The sequence below is a fragment of the Nicotiana tabacum genome, chromosome 3 (genome assembly GCF_000715075.1).
Source record: "Nicotiana tabacum cultivar K326 chromosome 3, ASM71507v2, whole genome shotgun sequence".
NCBI lineage: Eukaryota > Viridiplantae > Streptophyta > Magnoliopsida > Solanales > Solanaceae > Nicotiana > Nicotiana tabacum.
This window is the reverse complement of record NC_134082.1, coordinates 13,655,330-13,669,811: the sequence shown is the minus strand read 5'-3', so window position 1 is coordinate 13,669,811 and position 14,482 is coordinate 13,655,330. Positions and strand designations below refer to the sequence as shown.

General features: G+C 43.2%; 1 protein-coding gene across 1 annotated transcript; it reads left to right on the top strand.

The window, feature by feature from the left end:
• The first annotated feature begins 6,746 nt into the window (after positions 1 to 6,746).
• LOC142175694 (uncharacterized) lies at positions 6,747 to 8,774 on the top strand. Its single transcript, XM_075242673.1, has 2 exons — positions 6,747 to 7,991; positions 8,091 to 8,774. The coding sequence occupies exons 1-2, from the start codon at positions 6,747 to 6,749 to the stop codon at positions 8,772 to 8,774; spliced, it is 1,929 nt and encodes a 642-aa protein (XP_075098774.1).
• Positions 8,775 to 14,482: the final 5,708 nt, after the last annotated feature.

The window sequence follows — 14,482 nt, the reverse complement described above, 5'->3', positions numbered from 1 at the left end:
TTTTTTAATTTGACAAACTGAGAACATGCCTAGTATAATATAATTAGGTAGTAATACGTGAGCATGTGCCCGTACTGGCAACAGACTGCCTTGCTTGTATCATTTTTTCAGAATTTACGAATCATATTCGAAACTCAACTATAATAACTCAAGCATGTAAATAAATTAAGACCTTTTCTCTTTCATTTTTGTAGAGACAATTTTAATAGAAAATGTAGGCACTTTGGGATTATCCTAATAAAAATAAATGAGATGAGCCTCGCCAAATAAAACACACAAATTGCGGGGCCCTCGATAAATGTTTAATTAAAATTACTTAGACTTCGGGATGAGCCGTTTAGCAAAATTCCACGGCCTTACCCAGAAATAATAATACGATAATTGCTTCAGGCGTGCATTTTAATAATCTTACCTTCTTAAATTCGGGTGCGCATTTATGTGACCCAAATCCAAATCTCAACGGAGTCGGAATGTATTAACAACCATGGGAGCATTGATTGTGACGTGGTTCGAAATGCATTTTTACAATGTTGCAATTCCATAAAAAATAAATAATAATAAAAGCGATTTTAAGCTTAATGAAAGCACATAAGTAATAACATGTAATAAATCAGATATCTAGCCATTATAACAATTTAAGCGACCGTGCTAGAACCACGGGATTCGAGGGTGCCTAACACCTTCCCTCGGGTCAACAGAATTCCTTACTTAGAATTTCTGGTTCGTAGACTTCATTTGAAAAGTCGAATATTTTCCTCGATTTGGGATTCAAGATAAACCGGTGACTTGGGACACCAAAAGCCAAACCTTTCCCAAGTGGCGACTCTGAATTAAATAAATAATCCCATTTCGAATATTGTCACTTAAATTGGAAAAACTCCCTCGCGCATTCAACCCTTCGGGGCGGGCGCGCAAAAAGGAGGTGTGACAGCTCTGGCGACTCTGCTGGGGAGCTGGGCCCAGAACCACTGGTTCAGGGTTTAAGAATTCGAGCTTAGAATAATTGTTATATTTGGCTTTATCATCTGATCTTTATTACATGTTTTGGCATAACGTGCTAAATGTTGTCTTTTACCGCTTTGATATTATCTGAACTGTATATAAATTGTGCCGAAACCCCTCTCTTCTTACCTCCGGGGAGAAGCTCGCTGGTCGAGACTCCCCATTCTGTTAGTGTCAATACCTGAAATAAGAAAGAGGCCGGACAAGTTACAAAGCCGGACGATCTCGCGGGTCCCCGATACGTAGCCCCCTCCTCGACTCGAGTTGTCCGCTCGGGTACACAGTCTCGAACATATACCCAGGTTATAAACCTAGTATAACGAAACCTCATGTCGGGTCCCTAGTAGGAACGCTTATTTGCATCATGTTGCATTTGACGTAGGGGACTCAACACAGGGGTTGGGTCCGTCTAGGACAGGCAACCTGAAATGAAAAGACCATCCTGCTACATCCCGTTTGTTGGCGCATTTATTTGTTTCAGATCTGCGTGCTGACCGGTTTCTAAAAAAAAATCAAAAAAAGGGAAAGAGAAAAATAGCAGCGTAGGGAGATAATTACTTTTTTTTGGAAAAGATAAAACCAATGTCCAAGTAGTGTCAAAACCTCACCGGAATTTTCTAAAAAAAAAAGAAAACAAAGTGAAAACAAAATTTGTCTTTTAGTTTGATTTATATATAAAAAAAACAATAAAAAAAATTCCTTTTAATCACTTTCAAAATCCAAAACGGGTATTTATTTAAAAGTAAAAAAAAAGGGAGAAAATTCAAAACTCAAAAAAAAAGGGTATTTGTTCCGTTTTAAAAAAGATTTTTCGAATTTTTTTTTAAAAAAAAAGGGTGAAAAGAAGTTTAAAATTCATAAATATTTCCTTTTTTAAAAAAATAAATAAAAAAAAACGAAAAAAAAAAATTTCCAGAAAAATACTTTTTCCCTTTAAAAGATTGTAGTCAGAAGGAGTTTAGTTTATTTGTACTCTACGCCTTATTGACCGTACTACGCCGGTTTGATTCGCACCGGATGTGAGATACGTAGGCAACCCTCATCGGGTCCAACCTCCCCTTTTTCAGAAATAGCCAAAATGTCTAGAATTTTTTTTTTTAACATCATCATAAATGAGTAGGGTGATGTTGTTTTGTCAAGAATAGCCGAATATTCCCGAAAAGGACGCCGGAAGGCTGACTTTGCACAAACAACCATTTTTTTTGTCATTTTGAACTTTGACCAATTTGCCTGACAGCCTTGGAATCCTCGTCCCCGAGGCTCTGTGAGGCCATGTTCCCAATGTCGTGTCACCATTCTAAAAAAAAAAATCAAGTGATGTTTTTGTTGTCAAAAACAGCCGAATGTTCCCGAAAAGGACGGCGGAAGGCTGACATTGCATAAACGGTCATCTTTGGTCATCGTTTTATTTTTGACCGGTTGATCCTCGCAGCCTTAAAATCTTCGTTCCCGAAGTACTAAAAGGCCGCATTTGAAAACCGAGTCCATTATTTTGGAAACAAAATCTTTTCTTTTTAAAAAAAAAATAAAAAAAAATAAAAAAATAGATAGTTTTATGTTTTTTGAGTCTAATAAAAGTTTTTCGTTGGCATAATCACCTTAATAAATGTGCAGGATGAGCACAATGCAAAATGAGCACTTTTCGATAATGACTAAAATCCCTGTCAAGTTACGGCTATGGTGGAATGATCTAGGTCTTGAAGGACAAGGTGAAGTCAAGAAATATCTTAAAGGTCTCACGAGTTTACTGGAAATCCAGCCTCGGGGAGATATCATAAGAGCTTTGGTCACTTACTGGGACCCAACGCACAATGTTTTCCACTTCTCCGATTTTGAACTCACCCCAACTCTGGAGGAAATGGTTGGGTACATCGGAAATGCTGAACTTCCATTAAGGCAAAGATACCTGGTCGCCCCAAGAGCTGTCACGGTGCATCGATTTCTAGACTCACTAAAAATACCCAGGACGGTCCATAACCCAGATTTGGCCGCCGGTTTCTGTAATCCATGTTTCATATACGACAGGTATGGTCATGTAGGAGGATTCAACAATCCGATTAACAAGCTATGCAGCAAAGGAAGTCGTCAGAAGTGGGATAAGCACAGACGGGTGGCTTTCATGATAACATTTTTGGGCCTTCTGGTATTTCCGAGGAAAGATGGGAATATTGATCTGAAAATATCCGGGGTCGTCAGTACTTTGCTCACTCAAAATGACAGTACTCTCGCGCCTATGGTGGTATCCGATATCTTTCGAGCTCTCACAGCCTGCAAAGCCGGAGGGAATTTCTTCGAAGGTTGTAACTTGCTGCTACAAATATGGATGACTGAACATCTCTGCCATCGTTCCAAATTTTTGAGCCATGTTTCTTCGGAGAAGACTTGCATAGAAGAGTTTTACACGAGAACCAAAGAGATCAGTCTACCCAAAGGAGTTATGGCATGGACTTCATTCTTTCAAGCTCTTACTGCCAGCCAAATACAGTGGACACTGGGATGGTTGCCTGTTGATGAGATCATGTATATGCCAGCAACTAGAACTCATTTCCTACTGATGGGACTTAAGAGCATTCAACCTTACGCGCCCTGCCGAGTCTTGAGACAACTCGGAAGATATCAAATAGTGCCACACGAGGAAGATCTTAGTGCTCAAACAATTGAGATAAGCCCTGACGGACAATTTCCTGAAGCAAAAATCCGCCAGATCTGGAACGAATGTCAATATTTGAAAGCAGATACTTGTGTGCAGGATCGGGCCAAAAGTGAAATGGCGCCAGGTTACCTTGCATGGTACAAAAGAGAACTCTAACACGAAAGGCCGGCTAAAAGACCCCACATCTTGAATTTCGCCGAATCATCGCAAAAGCAGTGGGATTGGTTGGCAAAAGAAAGAGGTTATCGTACCGAAATCAGCAAGTTGAAGCAACAAGTGGAATGTCTAAAATATGAGCACAATGTGCAAGTTGCTACCGATCTGGGAGAAAAGAACAAGTTGGCTCAGGAAAACGAGATGCTCAAGGCCCGGATAAATCAAATGAGGTTAGATGCTGATAACCAACAAAGGAGTCGGTCGGATGAACGATTGATAAAAGCTCTAAGGACGGAAATTGGGGAGCGCCGGACTGAGTCAGAAAATACCATAGCGGGGCTCGAGGCACGCTGGGCAAGAAGGACAGAAAAATGTAATCGACACTTACAGCAGTTGGAAAGGGATCACGAGCGAACCATTTCCAATTTGAAGGAAAAGATGGACAGAGCGTTTGAGCAAACCCGAACCCTAGGAGTTGAAAATAGACATTGTCGCAAGCTTTTAGCCCAAATGGAAGTAGAAATTCGGCAGTGGCAAAATCAATGCCTCCAGGATTCTCGGGTTCTGACAGCCCGTAATGATCAAATAGAGCACTTACTCAAAGAGAAGAGGCGAACCAGGGATAAGATCAGGACCATTGCCCATGCCATCATCAGAAGATGTCTACGGTGTGAAAACATGACCACCATTACCGTTCTCTCGGCAGTGATGGTGTATGTCAAGCAAACCATGCATGAGCTGGAACAACTTGAAAGGGATCTCACACCTAAGACCGCGGCGAGGCCGAACGATGCCCCGCGGGCGCCAATTCTCGAAACCTTGATGTATTTATAGGTCGAGTCTGCATCTTAGCATCTTCTGTCCGTCTTTTCGCATCAGGGTGCATTAGTTTGTTTGAGTCTGCATTTGTTTTCAAGGTTTGTTTATTTTCCCCTTTTTCAAATGTTGGTTGTAATAGATTGCTTCAAGAAATAAAATGTGTGCTTCTTTTACACTCCTCTATCCCGAACTACGCAAGATCTGATTCACGCGGCATCGTGATACGTAGGCAATCCTCATCGGATCCGGTCACATTTTTTAACTGCAAATAATAAAATAATAAAAAAAACAAAGAAAGAAAAATGGTGATAAAAAAAAGCCTAAGGAGAAGCCGGAATGACACATGTCTTTGTTGCAAGCATGTAGAAACTCCCCTGACTGTATAGGTGCATCACACCCCAATGTGAGATTACCTGTCTGTTATTTGTTTTACACTAACCGTCATGTTTGCTGATAAGTTCAGGTTCCTAGAAAAGTGGTTTGGTTTTGTGGTAATCTGGCCTCTCATACATACTTCACGAGATCAAAAGGAAACGTTCAACCACCCTTCGCTAAATCAAGAGGAATTGCTCATACATATTTCACAAGGTCGAAGGGAAGTGTCGAAATGTCTTCAGAAATTCCTCTGCCAACGATTCCTATTTCGGAGGAAAGTTCAATCTCAGTCATCCCAACTTCTGAGTCATCAACTGTTGAGGAAAATAGGATTCTGCGTCTCCGCATGATGGAAATGTGGGACGCCTGGGCCAATGGAAAAGAGCCACCAAGTGCGATCCCTGGATTCCCTGAGCTTTTTCCTAGGGCAAGTGGAACCTCCAACATCCCCACAAATTATCCAAATACCCCATTGGGATTTCCTACCATCTCAACCTACTTTACTGGAACACCTTCTGAGTCTCGCCCCCAGGTGTTAGCTGCCGGAGCGGTTTCAAACATATTCACTGCTCCACCTTGTTCATCCACGGCACAACCTGTCTTACCCAGGCCTAACTTCGATTCATCATCCTTCACATTTCAAGCACCACCTCTTCCATTGGAACCTAGTCAGTTCACTACCAACGCTTACCCTCAGCCGTCTCGGTACGAGTTTATCGCAGGACAGGAGAAAGCCGAGAAAACGCCTGAACAAGAGGAAATGACCAGAAAAATGAGAAGCATGGAGCAAACTCTCAAAAATATACAGGGTCTGAGCGGGCAAAAAAGCGTATCTTACGCTGACCTGTGCATGTTCCCACACGTACATCTGCCCTTGGGTTTCAAAACCCCAAAGTTTGAGAAATATGACGGGCATGGGGACCCCATAGCCCACCTCAAAAGGTACTGCAACCAGTTGCGGGGAGCGGGCGGAAAAGAAGAACTTCTTATGGCTTACTTTGGAGAAACTTTGACTGGCATTGCTTCTGAATGGTATAATGATCAGGAAGTATCTCGTTGGCACATTTGGGACGACTTGGCTAGGGATTTTGTCAGGCAGTTTCAATATAACATCGACATTGCCCCCGACAGGAATTCATTGTCAAATCTAAAGAAGAAGCCTTCGGAGAGCTTCCGAGAATATGCTGTCAAATGGCGCGAACAAACATCCAGAGTCAAACCTCACATGGATGAAACAGAAATGGTCATCGTTTTCCTTCAAGCTCAGGAGGCTGATTATTATCAAAACATGATGTCTGCAATGGGAAAGCCGTTTGCTGAAGCCATCAAAATTGGTGAAATGGTAGAAAATGGTTTAAAAACAGGGCGAATCTTGAGTCAGTCTGCTATAAGGGCCACCTCCCAAGCAATCCAAGGCGGGTCTGGAGGAGGAGCAAACCGAAAGAAGAAGGAAAAAGCAACAATGGCAACTTCGAGTGTAAGAAAACCCCATCCGTCCAGATTTCATTTCTCTGAAAGACCCCCGCAACACTACTACCCCCATCAAGATGCGGCCTATGCTATGAACCTTCAGCCCTACACAGTAATGAATGCACAACCATATATTAGGCCACAACAACAATTTCACCAAAAACGAGCTCAATTTCCAAGAAATCAACCTCCTCACCAAGCTCAGTATAATCCCCGACCTCCACAAAATAATCTCCCCTACAACGCCCGCACTCGAGAGCCGCCCAGGAAAATGGACTTCACACCTATTGGTGAATCATATTCCAACCTTTTCCCCAAATTAGTCCAAATGGGTTTGTTACAACCCGTACCCCCAAATAGGCAAAACCCAGAGTCACCCTCTTACCAACCTGGTGCCCGATGTGCCTATCATTCTGGAGTGGAAGGACATGACACTGAGAGCTGTTGGACTTTGAAAAGGGTTATTGAAAACCTCATAGAACAAAAGCGAATAGTGTTAAAGGACGAAGACATTCCTAATGTGACCAACAATCCGTTACCGGCTCACAACAATGTACCGATTATTGGGATGATCTGCGAAGATAAAGAGTTTGATCCTGTCTTGAAAGCCATCATTGCAATCGCCGACATTGAGAAAGATCCCAAGACGTATGCAAAGCAAGAAAAGGTGGAAAAGAAGAATAAAAACCCTCCTCAAAACACAGAAAAAGTAGTGGAAACAAAAATTGAGGTAGTACCCTCGAAAGATACTGTCCTTTATGTCCCCCAAGGTTCGAAGAAAGGACAAGTGACATTGAGCCCTCCAAGAAGGTTTGAGCTGAACAAAGGATCTAAGATGTATGTGCCCAAAGGGACCTATGCGGAACGGGGGCCAATAATTTCACCAAGGCTGAATGAGCCCGTGATTATTGGACGCGCGCCGCAGAGGCCCATGACGGATCCTACTACCGTCCCATGGAATTATAACAAGGCGGTAGTAACCTACAAAGGAAAAGAAATCCTGGGAGAAGTTAATGAAACTAACCCAACTGAGAAATACCTCAACCTGGAGGAGTTGAATGATTCTACAAAGAAGCGTTTCCCACTCAAGAAACCGGTTAGCGCCGAGGAAGCGAAAGAGTTTTTCAGGAAAATGAAAACTGCAGACTACGAGATAATTGATCAACTCCGAAACTCTCCCGCTCAGGTCTCGTTGTGGTCTCTATTGATGAATTCAACTGAGCATCAAAAAGTGTTGATCAAGACCCTCAATGAAGCTTACGTCCCAATTGAAACTACCGTGGAACAGCTAGAGAGGATGGCAGAAAGATTTTTCATGATCAATCAAATTTCCTTCAGCAAAAATGATCTGCCCCCGGAAGGGGCCGCTCACAACAAGGCCCTCCACCTAACAGTTAAATGTGAAGGGTACTATGTGAAGAGGGTCATGCTGGATGGCGGGTCCGGAGTGGATATCTGTCCCCTTTCGACTCTGCAAAGAATGAAGATCGAAACAGGGAGAATCAGGCCCAACAGCGTATGTGTTCGTGCCTTTGACGGCATCAAAAGGGACACCCTAGGCGAGATCGATTTGATTTTGACTATTGGACCTGTGGATTTTGAGGTGACCTTTCAGGTCCTAGATATGGATACTTCTTACAATTTCCTTCTAGGAAGGCCCTGGATTCATGCGACGGAAGCCATACCTTCTACTCTCCACCAGATGGTAAAATTTGTACATGAAAATCAAGAGATTATAGTCCACGGAGAGGATGAGCATTCAATTTATCGAGACCCGCCGGTTCCATGCCTCGAAGCTAAGGAGGGTAGTGAACACATAGTCTATCAAGTTTTCGAGGTTGTGGTCGCAGACCAATTCGAAGAAGGAAGCCCCTACCCTCAACCTTTTCTCTCAAAAGCGTCAGTTATGGTTGCCAAGGAAATGATCAGGCATGGTTATAAACTGGGAAAGGGACTCGGGGCATTATTGCAAGGTATCACCGAACCTATCACATTACCTGCCGCCGAAAAGTTCTTCGGTATTGGTTTTTACGCCGAAGAAGCTGACGTAATGTGGGCAAACCAACGGAAGAGCAATGGTTGGGTATTATCTCAGCCAATTCCCCATCTTTACAAAACATTCGTCAAACCCAAGTACAATGAAGAAAGAGAGGATGAGACCTTCACGACCGAGGAAATTGAAGAAATCTGTGAGGTTATGAGGCAAATGATGTACGAAACCCATATGGTTCAGCCGGGAGAAGGCTCGAGCACCGCTGAGGTGCTTTACATGGGGCCCGATGCCAAATTGCAAAACTAGAAGGCTACTCCGTTTCCGATCAAGTGGGAATCCTGGTAGACCAGTCTTGCCACCTTTTCTGCATCACGAGTTATTTTGGGGTGTAACTCGAATGATTTCCTTTTAGTTTTTTGTCCTTAAATTCTGATGTAAACCCTATTATCTTCAAAATTCAATGAAATGAAATAAATATTTCATCTTTTATCTTATTTATTCTCTCTGATTTTTTTATTTTTCTATTTTATTTCTTTCAGTTCTAATAATGCGGCTTTAAATAACATGACATGCTTGCGGACTTCATGCCCGGATCCAAACATGCGGTCTAACTGCGAAATAATGAACCAAGAAATGGAATACGACGAAGAAGAGGCTTTTAAGGAAATAAATCGAGAATTGGAACACTTTGAGAACAAACCTAAGCCGAATCTGAATGACACTAAACCAGTTAATTTGGGAACTCCTGAGGAAATCCAAGAGACCAAAATTAGCATTCACACGGACAAGAGAACGCGAGACGCGATAGTTCAACTCCTTGTTGAATTTAAAGATGTGTTTGCTTGGTCATACGATGACATGCCAGGATTAAGCGTTGATCTAGTGGTGCATAAATTGCCAATTCACCCTGATTGTCCTCCAGTTCAACAAAAGCAGAGAAAGTTCAAAACTGATGTCAGTGACAAGATTAAAGAAGAAATCACCAAGCAGCTGAAAACAGGAGTAATTCGGGTAATCCAGTACACCACGTGGTTAGCGAATGTAGTTCCAGTGCCGAAAAAAGATGGGAAGACTCGGGTCTGTGTGGATTATAGAGATTTGAACAGAGCAAGCCCCAAAGACAATTTCCCATTGCCCAACATCCACATCCTTGTTGATAATTGCGCCAAACATGAGATCCAGTCTTTCGTAGATTGTTACGCTGGATATCATCAGGTGTTGATGGATGAAGAAGACGCTGAGAAGACTGCATTCACTACACCATGGGGCACTTACTGTTACCGGGTTATGCCATTCGGTCTGAAGAATGCTGGGGCAACTTACATGAGAGCCATGACTGCCATTTTTCATTACATGATGCATCAAGAAATAGAGGTGTATGTGGATGACGTGATAATCAAGTCCAGGACTCGAGACAATCATATCCAAGACTTGAGGAAATTCTTTGAGAGACTGAGAAAGTACGACTTGAAGCTGAACCCGGCCAAATGCGCCTTCGGAATCCCATCAGGCAAGCTTTTGGGTTTCATAGTAAGTAGGAGAGGTATAGAGTTAGATCCAACAAAGATAAAATCTATCAGAGATCTACCTCCCCCAAGAACGAAGAAAGACGTGATGAGTGTGTTGGGCAGGTTAAACTATATCAGTCGATTCATTGCCCAGCTAACTAGCACGTGTGAGCCCATATTTAAGCTATTAAGGAAGGATGCAGTGATCAAATGGACGGCTGAATGTCAACAAGCTTTTGACAAGATCAAAGAATATCTTTTAAATCCCCCAGTTTTGGTCCCACAAGAGCGAGAGAGACCCCTGTTCTTGTATCTGACAGTCTTGGAAAATTCTTTCGGTTGCGTCCTCGGGCAACATGACATAACCGGAAAGAAGGAACAGGCGATCTACTACTTGAGCAAGAAATTTACCGGCTACGAGGCCAAGTACACTCTGCTGGAAAGAACGTGTTGTGCTTTAACGTGGGTTGCCCAAAAATTGAGACATTATCTTCAAACTCACACTACTTACCTCATAAGCAGGTTGGATCCTTTGAAATATATATTTCAGAAACCAATGCCTACTGGAAGACTGGCCAAGTGGCAAATCTTGCTTACTGAATTTGACATAGTCTATGTCACCCGTACGGCAATGAAAGCCCAGGCATTAGCAGATCATTTGGCCGAAAATCCGGTTGATGAGGAATACCAGCCATTGAGTACTTATTTTCCAGATGAAGAAATAAATACCATAGAAGTGGTCTCGGAAAATGCTCACGTTTGGAAGATGTTTTTTTATGGGGCCGTAAATGCCAAAGGTGTAGGAATAGGGGCAATCTTGATCTCACCTGCTGGTCAACATTATCCGGCTACAGCTAGGCTTCGTTTCTTTTACACGAACAATACAGCTGAATATGAAGCTTGCATCATGGGCATGAATATGGCGATTGATCAAGATGTTGGGGATTTGTTGATTATGGGGGATTCTGATTTGATTATCCGGCAAGCCCAGGGTGAATGGGAAACTCGAGATGTCAAGCTTATTCCTTACCGGCAGCACGTAGAGGATCTCAGCAAGTGGTTCAGATCAGTAGAGTTCAGGTATATCCCGCGATGTCACAATGAATTAGCCGATGCACTTGCCACTTTAGCTTCAATATTACCTTATCCAGGCAACGCCCACATCGATCCCTTGGAAATCCAAATCAGGGAAAGACATGGTTACTACAACGCCATCGAGGCAGGACCAAGTATCCAGCCATGATACCAGGATGTTAAGAGGTTCTTGAAAACACAAGAATACTCTGAACATGCTACTGGAGATCAGAAGAGAACTATTAGGCGGCATGCTAGTGGATTCTTTTTGAGCGGTGAGATATTGTATAAAAGAACCCCTGATCTCAACTTATTAAGATGTGTTGACGCCGAAGAAGCAGGCAGGATCATGCATGAAGTACACGCAGGGGTGTGTGGACCTCATATGAACGGGTACGTTTTGGCAAAGAAAATCTTGCGGGCCGGATATTACTGGATGACCATGGAAAAGGACTGTTTCAGCTTCGTTCGAAAGTGTCATCAGTGTCAGGTGCATGGAGATCTGATTCACGCACCTCCCACAGAACTGCATCCCATGTCTGCACCTTGGCCATTTGTTGCCTGGGGTATGGATGTCATTGGTCCGATTGAGCCCAAAGCTTCAAATGGACACAGATTCATATTGGTCGCTATCGACTACTTCACAAAATGGGTCGAGGCTGTCACTCTCAAATCAGTCACTAAGAAAGCCGTGGTGGATTTCATACATTCAAATCTTATCTGCCGTTTCGGTATTCCTGCAACTATAATCACAGATAATGCAGCAAACCTGAATAGTCATTTGATGGAGGATGTGTGTGAACAATTCAAAATAACGCATAGGAATTCCACTCCGTATCGGCCCAAAGCCAACAGCGCTGTTGAAGCAGCGAACAAAAACATCAAAAAGATTTTGAGGAAGACAACCCAGAGTTCCAGACAATGGCATGAGCAGTTACCTTTTGCCCTGCTGGGATATCACACTACAGTACGCACCTCAGTAGGGGCAACCCCATACTTGTTGGTTTACGGGACCGAGGCTGTAATACCGGCAGAGGTAGAAATCCCTTCTCTCCGGATCATTATTGAAGCTGAAATTGAAGACAATGAGTGGGTCAAAACCCGTTTGGAACAGTTAACGCTGATCGATGAAAAGCGAATGGCTGCGGTTTGTCACGGGCAATTGTACCAACAAAGAATGGCTCATGCTTACAACAAGAAAGTGCGACCCAGGAATTTTGAAGTAGGTCAACTGGTGTTAAGGCGCATTCTTCCACATCACCAGGAAGCGAAAGGAAAATTTGCTCCTAATTGGAAAGGTCCATACATCATCAGGAAGATATTGCCCAGGGGAGCATTATATCTAGGTGATATTGAAGGAAAAGATCCCGACACAACCGTGAATGTAGATGCAGTAAAAAGATACTATGTTTGAACTTGCTCTGACGATGTTTTTGCACATTTGAGAGGACGAAGGCTTTCATTCCCGCTATCCAAACATTCAAATCCTTTGCTAACCCTTTGAACCATTTACCTTTCTTTCATTACCCTCTTTGGAACCCGGAAGTGAAGTTCTAAAAAAAATAAATCTAAAAAAAAAACCAAAATTTCTTGAACTACGTTTGACTTGATTCCGAAAGGATACGTAGGCAACCTCTCTATGGGGTTCAGTCACACCAAAACCAAAATATAATTCTCCCCAAAAAAGTTAAACTGGGGCAGACATTATAATAATTCGGCGATAATCCCGCCTGGACGGTTCCAAAGTTGTAATTCGATCCAAGTTCTTTTGACCCCAAACATGTTACAAGTCCTTCTGATCAATCGGCAAAAGTTTCTTCAAAATCAAAAAGGCGCAGTTGCTCAGATCCGACACAGTCAGGATGAGAGAATCAAAATGAGAGAGTCTTATTGGTGAAAACCTATGGGCACCATAAGGCGATGACGAGCAGAGAAATCAAAATGAGAGAGTCTTGTTAGTGAAAACTCATGACGAGCACTATAAGGCGACGGTGAGAAAAGAAATGAGAGAGGTCGGCTAGCGAAAACTCGCAAAGAGCGCTGTCGGCCGAAAGAGGATTTCACCACAGAAGGTTCTGGCAAGGTTCCCTGGTTTGGAAACATAGATCCGTTTGGTTCGTGAGAAAATGTAGGTTCGTGAGAGTCGGGCATCCAGTCCAAAAAGCAGGTTATGTCAATTTAAAGCCAGCATGTGCCAAGATAAGTCTTTCTTTTCCCAAAAAAGACGCTTTTCTTTTTAAATTCATTTTTTTCTCGTTCTTTGTTTACTTTTCTTTGGATTCCTTTTCGGTTTAACCCTAAGCCCCAAAACATGCTAGAAAGAAAAAGTGGCAGGACCGGTTTCACAGGGCTCTGTTTGGCAAGAGGTGGAGAACATACCCGGCCTCAGTGATGCGTCAGTCCAATCCCGACTGATCATGGCGTTTGATTACCTCAAAATCCCCAAGCAGAGTGAGACAGAAGAAACAGAGCCGTACACGCACAAATCAACGTGAAATCCTGAAATATTGAGTCTTATCAGTTTGAAAGGAGGTTGCCTTGGAAGCCAATCAATGGCAAATTTTCTCAAACAGAAATGAAGCTTGGGACCAAGAAAAACAATGAAGGCCACAAAACCGACCACAATTTCAAACTGACAATTTTTCTTTGTTTAGGAAAATTGAGACAGGTGCGATCCAAAGCAACCGTGCAAAAAGCAGGTGTAGCCCAAAAAAGAAATGAAGTGCACGAGCGTTGAAACAGCTTTGCAGCAAGAAAACGACCAAAAGGAAGTTTACCCAGAATTCTTTCATACATTTTGATAAATAAAAGGGCATAACCCGTGGACCTCCCTAGCATAACCCAGGGACCTCTTTCCCTTTTTCGGCATAACCCGATGATTTCCTTGGCATAACCCAGGAACCTCTTTGAATTTCCCGGCATAACCCGTGGACCTCCCTAGCATAACCCAGGGACCTCTTTCCTTTTTTCGGTATAAGCCGATGATTTCCCTGGCATAACCCGAGGACTCCGTCCCTTTCCCGGCATAACCCGTGGACCTCCCTGGCATAACCCAGGGATCTCTTTCCCTTTTTCGGCATAACCCGATGATTTCCCTGGCATAACCCGAGGACTCTGTCCCTTTCCCGGTATAACCCGTGGACCTCCCTGACATAACCCAGGGACCTCTTTCTTTTTTTCGGCATAACCCGATGATTTCCCTGGCATAACCCAGGAACCTCTTTGAATTTCCCGGCATAACCCGTGGACCTCCCTGGCATAACCCAGGGACCTCTTTCCCTTTTTCGGTATAACCCGATAATTTCCCCGGCATAACCCGAGGACTTTCTCCCTTTTCCGGCATAACCCGATGACTTCCCCGGCATAACCCGAGGACTCTGTCCCTTTCCCGGCATAACCCGTGGACCTCCCTGGCATAACCCAGGGACCTCT

Bases quoted from the DNA above. Each gene is read 5' to 3' on its own strand.
- LOC142175694 (XM_075242673.1), top strand. From the start codon at position 6,747: ATGGACTTCACACCTATTGGTGAATCATATTCCAACCTTTTCCCCAAA. The intron at 7,992-8,090 runs GTATGTGTTCGT...GTGACCTTTCAG, and splicing joins GGAGAATCAGGCCCAACAGC to GTCCTAGATATGGATACTTC.